Genomic DNA, 10,996 nt, shown 5'->3' with positions numbered 1-10,996 from the left:
TGTTTTAAGCATTTAAAAACTTTATCCTGAGAAGGGGACAGGCTTCACCAGACAGCCAAAGGGGTCATGAGAAAAAAAAGGTGAAGAAGCTCTCCTATGTAGGAGATCTCAGCTGGAGTCTGGAAGTGGCTTCTTAAGGAACCTCAGACCCTCTTGAGAAGAGGAAAAGTTCTTAACAGAAAAATTCGAATTGGTAGAGATCTGAGTTCCTCAAAGATATTAAAGGGGAGAGGAATGTCTGGAGGGTAATATATGGATCCAATGTGAAAGAGTGTGTGTGTATGTATGTATCCACTTGAAAAAATACTATAGTGTAAATAGCAATATATGGTGGTATGGAAATATAACTTCAAAGTAAAAAAATAAGCCTTCACTTGGAGTCTGATGGCATTCTTGGCTCGGGTCTTCACACTTGACACCACTTACAGCCCAGAGATAGCAGAACCTGATGCAGGGAGCATGTCCTCTTCCCAGAAAGCAATAGGTGTTCTCTTTGTTAGAGAAGTAACATAGAAAATCTTTGAAACAACTCTAGGGAACCCAGTTCAGTTCTAATCCAAATATTTCAATCCAAAAAAGTCAAAAGTGATCATAAAGATGGGAAAGGAGAAAAGCTATCAGAGTGATCAGGGTGGAGATAGATTATCATCCCCATTGCTGATAGGTCTGAGTCTCAAGATCAAGCCACATTCTCAGCAAAAGAGGGGAAGATTTCAAACTTACTCCCTCATTAATTGTCTACCAATCAAGGTTGATTTTCATGTGTCACTCTCTTGTCACCACTTTCCAAAAGTATGTTAAGGTTTTCAGTCTCTCTATTTTGTCTTCAGTTAAAGAGAAAATTCACTGACCATCAATGTACTGTTTATTGGCTAGCCTGATTAATTAAGTGATTACTAATTACCCAGAAATCCTGTCTCTTGGGTTTTTCATCTGTCACATGTATATCACTAAGTTAAAACTGGAAGGGTCCTTCAAAACCACTGAGTCTAAATACCTCATTTTACAGATAAGGAACACAGAGCACAGAGAAATCACATGATCACAAGCTAATTGTGTGATACTGGATGTGAATGCAGTTCTCCCAATTCCCAAGTCCAGAGCTTATCCTGCTCCATTATCTCCCACCACAACCAAATCTCTTCTTCTCCAAACTAAACATGGCATGTTCTTTGAACCTTTTCTCATGGTACATATTGTTCTGTAATTTTCATTAGAACCTTTCCTTTCTCAGTTTCCATAAAGGGTTCTCTGTTTTCTAAATGAGGCAAACAAGGCAAAAATAAATAAAAGTTCAACATAAAAACAGTATTATATAATCAAAGAAAAGTTAAAATTTGTTAAAAGCAACACTACAAAAAAGACAGCTCTCTAATCTATATTCAGTAGTGAGAGTTTCTTCAAAGCTGTTTTCCTTAAGTTTAATTTACTTTATAGATTTAAAGATTCCAGTGAAATCAATCAAAATGCTTTCTTTTTGTGAATGTACATACTGACTTTTTACATAATTACTAATTAGGTTCAAGAAGCAAAACAAGAACACTGTCAACTTTGATGTTATCATTTTGAAAAACTAAAATAAAAAACTAAGGTGGATTCTCCTATGATGTGCTCCTCCAAAATCTTGTCATAGAATAGAGGTGGCCTTGGCTTAGCTCCTGAAGACCCAGAGGATCTGTCATCCCAAGCTGAGGAGATCTGGCTAAATTCGGAGAAATTCATCACCAGAAATCTGGCCCCTGGTCTCTGGGAGCAAAAGGATTATTCACTTCTATAGGACTATGGGAAGTTTAACTTAGAACAACACTGTGAGGCAGCTAATGAAAGTATCAGTCCCACTTTACATAAGAGGAAACTGAGACAGAGTAGCAAAATGACCTGGCCAAGAGGACATTACATGTAAGTGTCACCAGACTTGTTTTCTTTCCACTCCACTGTCCAAGTGCTGAAGCAAAAAGAAGACTGAGGAAGAGGGGGTGGGGTTATAGTTTAAAAGGTGACATGTAGCTTTCATATGTTTCCCTTTACAACAATAAAAATTGCTACTGAATGAATGATGGTCTTGATTATGATAGGAATATCATAGCTAACAAACTACCAACTTGGTGCATGAAGCCACGGAGTCTTCTTTAAAAGTGAGATGTGTTTTCAGAGAAATTTTTGCCAAGAAAACCCATAGACAGTATGGTTCACAGGGTCACAAAGTTGAACGTGACTGAAAAATATCAACCCTCAAATTTGACTTGGCAAAGAGAAGGTCAAAGTTTTATTTTACGCAAATAAATGATCCCTAACAGATGATGGTCACAATAGGATTAGATCTTTAGCCCCAGAATCATACATAACCCACATCTAATTCAGGTGAAGGAGGCGAGTATACTTGGCTCTTGATCTCCAAGTCCTCTAAGAAGAAACATTTAGCATGCTGATAATGAACCACATGAAGCATTGGCTTTAAAGGGAACCAATTACAAAAGATTTATTTATTCCCAAGTCTGTCTTTCTGTACATATGTACATCATATTCATATATATGATCTATAAAATAACTCATTCTGTGTAAATAAATCTTCTAAACACATGGAGGTTGTGAGAGACATCTGAATACTTAAAAATACATTACACTGGCCCAGAAACCTTAAAATTTTAAATAAGTCCTTAAAAAATAAAGGAAAAAAATGTTCCACTCCTAGTCCAAGTTTCCCAATTTGTACATTCCCACAGCTATTACAGGACTGTCAAACCTCAGTCTTAACTCCATTAATCATCTTGTTCCACTCATTATTAATCTTCTAAGAGAAGCTCTAGTTCTTCTATTGGTACCCGAACTCTTAATTCCTTTTCAGTCATCAGATCCAGGATTTCCTGGAATTGATCAGGGAAATAATCCATTGCATCCATATATAACACCTATAACAAGATACAACAAAAAAGAGTGGGAGAGACAATTCATACCTTATAAATTAGGAGAGAAATAAAGCAATTTTCAATCAACAAAAATGAAGAAAGAACAATATTAGGAAAGGGACAGGAAATGAAACTTTCTGTTAACAGCTTCAACAAATATGATAAGAGCTAGAACTCTTTCTTCTCCTCTCTGGCTGTCCCCATGCCAAGCACAGTGAAAAGTCTTTTAGGAAGGTTACTTAAAACACAAAAACTAAAGTGGTGCCTAAATGTGAATGCTCTCAAAGACAGATAGAAAGGAATAATCAACTGACAATAGTATTTATTAAGTACTGTAAGAGAGAGATGTAAAACCTAAGATGAATATACAATCTGAAGTTAAGATGAGCCCAGAATTTAGGAGAAGATAACAAAAACAATATGGGGAAACAATCTCCCCTTCCCAAATAATTCTTTCCTGAAAAAGAAAACAATTGTTACCTTAAAGTATAAACTCCTAACAGAATATACATTATTATCTTATATAACCACACTTTTCCTGAAACAGGTTATCAGCACAGGCATGGAAGAGCTTCCCTAACAGAGAGAGATGATGTAACTTCAACCTGAGACTCAGTCATCCATCAGCCTTTACTTTTAACCTACCTTTGCCCAAGGACAGTGCTGGAGGGCTCTGTAAAATACACCTTTGCTTCGTTCTTTGTTTCCTAGAGAAACCTAAAGGGACAAAGAAATGGTGTAATCTGCAATGAGGCAGTCAGAACTAAAAATCCTACAATGACTCCAAAAAACTCACATTAGCTATATATCATGATGATCCAATTTTACCAATGATCAATTCTTAGGAGGACCTCAACTACCTAGACATAGTCAAAAGACTACTTAAACTCCAGTGGCTCCCTATCACCTTCAGGATCAAAAACAGAATCCTGTTTGGTGTTCAAAACTATCCGTAACCTTTAACCTAACCTACTCCCCAACCCCCCTTCCAGTCTCCTTACACCTCACTCCCTGACTCATACCCTTTGAGCCAGTGACCGGCCTCCTCGAGATTTCACAAACAAGACAATGCACCTGTGGCTTCGGCCTTCTCTCTGGTTTCCCATGCGAGGAACACTCTCTCTCTGCTCCAACTACTAACCTCCCTGGCTGGGTTCCTTCAAATCCCACTAAAATTCCACCTTGTTCAGGAAACTTTCTCTAGCTCCTTTTAATTCCGTCCTATCCTTTATTAATTATTTCCTATTCATCCCATACATAGCACTTAATAATGCTTAATGACTGAGAAACAACTGGCACCATCTTCAAAGCCTCCTCCTCCAGACACAAATTTTTATAAATTACCACTGAATTAAGAAGCTTAGGGTTAGTAGAGTTTCCTTACAGGGCAGCAAGGAAGTGAAGTTACTAGAGACAAACACACCTTATAAGTGTAAGAAATTGCAACTGATAATGAAGGGGAACAGAAGAACTAAGAAAATGAGTCAGTATCATAGTTAGCTCCCCCTGCAGAATGTAAACTCCTTGGGAATAGGGACTGTTATTTTAATTTTTATATTCTCAGCACCAAGTACAGTGTCATAATAGATACTTAATTCAATGTTAACAAATTGAAATTTAAAAAGAAAAATGCCCAATCTTAAAATGAGACATCCTACCTAGCAAAGATAAATCTTGTCAAAATCATTAACAATGATTTATTGTTCAGCTTATCTAAAGAATTTCAGTTAACATGGAGGCATCTTTAGTACTAAAGAAATATGTAACTATGGAAATACATGGATGTCTGAACTGAAATGTTCCTTTGGCTATCAGAGATGTTCATATTCATTGATTTGTTTTCCCCCAATGGATTATAAGTTTCTAAAGTATGGAAGTCATTTCTACTGCACAGGTACTTCAAAAGTAGATTATAGCAGCATAGATTTAAAGCTAAAAAGGAATTTAAAGGTCATAGTACAACCCCCTCATTTTACAGATGAGGAAACTAAAGCCAAGGGACGTTGTGACTTATCCAAAGTGACACAGCTAAGAAGGATTAGAGGTAGAATTTGAATCCAGGACCTCAAACTGTAAAGCAAGGGCTCTTCCAATAGTACCACATTGCCTCCTAAGAGTAAATGTTGTTGACTGGCTGAGATGATGAAGAGTTAGCTAATGAAAAGGTCCAAGTTACTGACAGACCTGCTTCTTCTTCCTTAACTTCTTCTTCTTCCCAACAAACACAAAAGATTGATTTTTAAATCAATCCCCACACAAACTAACTTTGGTTGGGCAAAACCAAGAAAGAGCCCGTTAATCCCATAATTAAATACTGAACTCAAAATCAATTTCTGGTAGGTTTTTGTAGAGATATCTAGTAAACAAAGCAGGAGTCACCAGAAGGAAGACAGAGATCATGCTCTTCATTCATTCATTCATTTGCTTAAGCAAACAGAAGCACTGGAACCTGAAATATTCCCTGTGAAGAAAATAATTACTAGGTATCTCAAGATATCTCTTTCTTTCCTTCTCAGTATCTTCTAAATGCTATTTGAATTTAATTCATTCTTCTTTTCACAAAAAATGGGAACAGAAGAAAATCTATTTTCCATATTTTCTCAAAAATCACCAAGAAATATATGTGAGATATTTCATGGATATTTCCATAAATGCAACATATCCAAGCTCAATGACAGGTGTAATTGCTCTCTCAAGTCTTCTTTTGAGAATTTGTCCAGTTACCTGGATAGATGAAATAGATGCCTAACTATAAAACACAGCAAAGATTAATGGTGGAAATTTCTGAGTAAATTTTTTTTTATTTTAGTTTTTAAAGAAAAATTCAAGTCTTCAAACATCAAGACGAATTTGGAAAGGATTTTTCCCTCTGTGACTAGAACATTGACCAAGGTTAGAGGTAACTTCTGAAAAGAAAAGCTGATGGAAAATGACATTTGAATTTGCCTTCCACACTTTTTTACTTGTACTCTCACTATTTTTCTAATACTAAAAATAGGAGGTTTTTGCTAATTCCTGAGTATAGGCCTTCACATGTTACTAGATTCAACTTAGCCTTTTTAATTCAGTTCATACGTTCTCATGGTCACTGTGGGATAAGATTATTGAAAGATGATTCCTTTCCCCAAGAAGCTTATAATTTTGAATATATAAATGATTATAATACCAAAAAAAAAAAAAAAAAAAAAAAAAAAGATAATTTCACACAGAAAGTACAAAGTACTTTTTGCAGAGATTTAAGAAGGGAGACAATACTCCAAGGATGGGATTTGGAGAAAGTGAAAGAGCCCAGAGTTTCTTTAGGGAAAGTAGTATAGGGGAGCTAGGCCTTCAAAGATGGGTGATCTCTCATTTTGATAACTAAATTCTTCCAAGGTTGACTACAAAGATGTCATTGTGAATGGATGCCCATTAATTGGAGAATGGTTGGGTAAACTGTGGTATATGAATGTTATGGAATATTATTGTTCTGTAAGAAACGACCAGCAGGATGAATACAGAGAGGTTTGGAGAGACTTACATGAACTGATGCTGAGTGAAAGGAACAGAACCGGGAGATCATTATATACCTCAACAATGATATTGTATGAGGATGTATTCTGATGGAAGTGGATTTCTTTGACAAAGAGACCCAACTCAGTTTCAATTGATCAATGATGGACAGAAGCAGCTACACCCAAAGAAAGAACACTGGGGAACGAATGTAAACTGTTTGCATTTTTGTTTTTCTTCCTGGGTTATTTTTACCTTCTGAATCCAATTCTCCCTGTGCAACAAGAGAACCGTTCGGTTCTGCACACATATATTGTATCTAGGATATACTGTGACCTATTTAACATGTATAGGACTGCTTGCCATCTGGTGGAGGGGGTGGAGGAAGGAAGGGGAAAAAACGGAACAGAAGTGAGTGCAAGGGATTAATGTTGTAAAAAAACTACCCTGGCATGGGTTCTGTCAATAAAAAGTTATTATAATAAAAAAAAAAAAAGAAAGAAAAAAGAAAAAAAAAAGATGTCATTGTACCAATTAGATCTAAAAACTTGAAAAGTTAGCTAATTGTCCTTAGGACTATGTAAAAATTTAGGAAAACTATGTGCATAGCAAAAGTTAGCTACCTAAAACTCGGTTCCTCATATGAGTAATTCTCAGTGATTCATTCTTAAAATCATTGATTCTTAGAATTTCTAAAGTGAATTAACTTCCTAGAGATAAAGTATGCTTAACCATTCATGATAAGCTATCCATTTAAAGAAGCTATACATTAAGTCAGGGTGATTTGGTTTTCTCATCTAATATGCTGCTCTACTTAGGGAAAAGAAACTTTTAAGAAAATGAAAAGGCTAGAGTTTGCCATATTAATGCTTTTTTTTTCTTACCTTAGTGGAAAACAAATATGGACTGCTGATAGTTTGGATGGTATTATAAAAAGCGAATTTGAGAAAATAATGATATCTACCAAACAATCATTAAAAACACCACATCTATACAATAATCTGACAGATAAGACTGACAGTCGGCAAGATGGATATACTGATTCATCAAATGGGGAAGGACAAAATGAAATGGTATTTTCCTCTCCCACCAACATATGAAAATAGCAGCCTTTGAAATTATAGTGACTTCTGTCTGTGATTGGCAAAAGGGAGGAGAAATTATATGGGAGGAAGGCAAAATAAGACACCACATTTAACAAGCCAGAAGTGCCATTCCCACAATTTCTGTTTACTGATGTTTCTTTTCTCACTCAAACAAAACCATCATAATCAAGTTGTTTTCTTTGCACTTTAGGCAGAGAAACAGCTTCTTCACAACCCCAACCTAAAAAGAGCTTAGTCATTGCAATCAAAACAATAAAAATTTGGAACAATATCCTAGTAATTCTTTATAAAAGTAAAAGATTTCAAAGCTATAATTTAACATTATTAAGCCTGCACTAAATGAATCACAGCCATTTCTTTTGTCCAGCTAACTTCTTCAGAGTAAACTTGTTCTTTAAGACATAGTTAAGAGTCTCAGCTCCTTCATGAATTCTTCTTCCCAATCACTCTGATCTTTCCCTTTCCTGACCTTTTAGGACACTTACTATCTGTCCTGTGTTTTTCAACATTTAATGACACTCTACCTTTAAATAAGAAATCAGAGATGAATCAGCAGTCTAACAGGCTAGCCACTTTTTATATGCCAGACAAACTCACTTGTTTGGTAAGAATCAGAGACTGTTAGAACTAGAAAGGATTTGAGAAATCACCTATAACAATCCTCTCTTTATTGGACAAATGAGAACACTCAAGCCCAAGTAGGTTAGGTGATTGGTATGTAGTCATACAACTAGCTAGTGACAAATCTACAACTTAAGTTACTTAACCAATCTCAGCCTCAGTTATTTCACCCATAAAATAAGGGAATTAGATTAAAAGGCATCTTTTAATCTAAGGTGTCTTCTGCCTCTAAATATATGATCCTATGTATTAACTAGAATTGGACTCTCCTATGTTAGGGCCAATGACCTACTCTCAATTACCCTTATGACTCATAACGTTACCTATGAGTTCCTGACCCCAGAAAGCAAAGCCCTCCAAGTTCTGATTCTAACTTGCCTTTCCTGTTATTTCTCAAACCTTTAATGATTCCCCAGTTTCTAACCCCAAATTCTAAAGTCATTTCTAACACTTAATTTGTTTCTAACCCTAAATTCTCTTCTAAATTAATTTCTAACCCTGGGAGAATAATAAAACCAAACTTCTTTCCCTAGCCTTCAAGGTCTTCCTTAGACTGACTCTAACCAATCTTTCTCATTTCTCTATGTTCCAATAATGATGGCAATTATTTAATTATTTATTTGTGAGTATTTTTTTATTATTATTGTATTAATTTACATTTTTAAATTTTAAATTAATTATTTTATATTAATATTAGATATTTAATTATTTAATGCTCTATGCTTTCTTCTGTCTCTATTGTCATATAATCTTCTAAGTCTGAAATACCCTCCTGATTGTCTTTTTCCTATTGACATCTTTCTTATTTTGTCAAAGTCCACCTAAAATATCACCTCCATGAACCCTAATTCTTGATCTCCTCTAAGTAGAAGTGATTTTTCCTTCATCTAATCTCATAATTTTTCATACTCTTCCATATAGTTGTGTATTAATATGTGGTATACTCTCATCTGTGTCCATATATTATTTCCTTTGCTAGACTGTAACCTCTCCTTGAAGGCAGGAACTTTTTATCTTTATAGGACCTGTCTTACCATCACTGTGTCTATCCGTGTATGCTATATTGCAATATTTATTGAATGAATGATGAAACAAAAGGAATATTAAACCATATGAAATAATATTTTATGTTGATCCAGTCACTACACATTTTTAAATGATCACAAAATGTAATTTGAATATATATATATATATATTTCTTAATCCACATTCTAGATCTGAAACTAATTTCTTTACTTAAATACATGAAAAGATAATCAGGACACTGAAATTCTGGCAGAGAATCAAATCACTGTTATAGTAGACCCCTGAAAACATATGTCAAATTGATTCCTTTATTCTAATATCTTAGAAAAGACTTAAAATTTGGCTTTAACTTCTCATTCCAATCAGTTACAAAGTCTTATTAATTCACTCATACTACATTTCATAAATTTATTCCCTCAAATGCTTTTACTCATCTTGTTCTTACCATCTCTCATCTATAACAATGTCTTATTTCTAACAATGCTCTCTCTGCCTCTGGTTTCTTACCTGATCCATCTGTCTTGCAGCTGACAAATTAATCTCTGACCACAGCAACATTTTGCTCAAAAAACCTTCAGTTGTGTGCCTTTATATATAGCTCTTTTTATATAACCCTATAGCCCAGCTTCTTAAATTGTGGTTCCTGACTCTATATAGGGTCTCATAACTGAATGTGGAGGGGAGCAAAATCATGATTTCTTATCAGTAAATATTTGATTTGTATACTTATTTTATATACCTATATATCTGAGGCCATGTAAAAATTTCTCAGCCCAAAAATCACAAGTGGAAAAAGTTCAGTAAGTTCTGGTCTATAGGATAAAATACAAATGCTGTCTTCAACTAAGACCTTTCAACATCTGACTCTAATCTGCCTTCCACTCTTCTTCCTCCTATCTTGTGTCCAATCAACCACTAAGTTGTTCCTTATCTCACCCTGCTCCACCAATTCTGTATTTCCCTGTCGATCATCTCCCCCATGGAAGTCATTCTCTCTACATCTTTACCTGTTGAAATCCTTTCTTTAAGATTCAACCTCCCCCTCCCCCACCTTGGGAATTCTTCCTTGAACTCCCTACCTTGAAATATTCTTTCTCTCCTTAACATTTTAAAAAACATTTTGCATAGACCTTTACTTTACATCTTATCACAATTTGCTTTGTGGCAACCATATTTGCATTCAAATGTTGCATTTGGAGGCAAAGATCATTTAGTTTTTCATTTTAGGATCCCTTGCATCTAACCCACCTAGTATCTAAAACATAACAGTTTATGGAACTAAGCTGATTAAGAATTACTCCTAAGATTCATTTCTAGTACTAAACTTCTGTAAATTAAGACGAAGCCCCAATTTCTAGTTTCTTACCAGAAAATTCAAATACATCCTCCATAACAAGGGGCAATTGCTGCCATTATCACTCTGAACTGCATTTTCAAATAAGACTTTGATTCGATTTGATAAACCTGTTTCAGGAATTGTTGAATGGATTTCTCCAGCTTCTTCTCTATAAGAAAACATAAAAAAGAAAGACTTTTGAGACCTAAAGATACAAATAATTTTGTCCTGTTTCTTGAGAAGAGAAATTTTGTTAACAATAAGCTCTACTTACAATTAGAGAGTATTATAATTACAAATTCAAAGAGCATAACCTATCTAAATTTCCTAACTTTATATTTTTAAATTTTAAAATTAATTTTATTAATATTATTATTATTATTATTTTAAAATGAGGCTCCCTACTTTGCCCAGGCTGAGCAGGAAATGCAGGGGCTACTCTTATTGGCATGAGAGCTCTGATCTTTTTTGTTTCCATCCTGGGCTGATTTGTCTCTCCCCGGGTAACT

At 35.0% G+C, this 10,996-nt stretch overlaps 1 protein-coding gene across 2 annotated transcripts in view; it reads right to left on the bottom strand.

Moving 5' to 3' along the window:
- Positions 1-2,067: 2,067 nt before the first annotated feature.
- The window catches only part of NRDE2 (NRDE-2, necessary for RNA interference, domain containing), a 61,602-nt gene continuing 52,673 nt past the window's right edge, over positions 2,068-10,996 (bottom strand). Inside the window, exons 12-14 of one of the 2 annotated variants that reach the window (XM_003756162.4) lie at positions 10,518-10,656; positions 3,552-3,623; positions 2,068-2,909 (exon numbers count right to left, since the gene is read on the bottom strand). In XM_003756162.4, coding sequence (XP_003756210.2) covers positions 2,784-2,909; positions 3,552-3,623; positions 10,518-10,656 — 337 coding nt within the window. In that variant the 3' untranslated portion in view covers positions 2,068-2,783. The remainder of the gene's footprint in view (positions 2,910-3,551; positions 3,624-10,517; positions 10,657-10,996) is intronic. The other variant, XM_012547321.3, reaches the window with a different exon arrangement.

The sequence above is a fragment of the Sarcophilus harrisii genome, chromosome 2 (genome assembly GCF_902635505.1).
Source record: "Sarcophilus harrisii chromosome 2, mSarHar1.11, whole genome shotgun sequence".
NCBI classification, from domain to species: Eukaryota; Metazoa; Chordata; class Mammalia; order Dasyuromorphia; family Dasyuridae; genus Sarcophilus; species Sarcophilus harrisii.
Note: the sequence above shows the minus strand (reverse complement) of the source record. Positions and strands in the feature narration are given on the sequence as shown.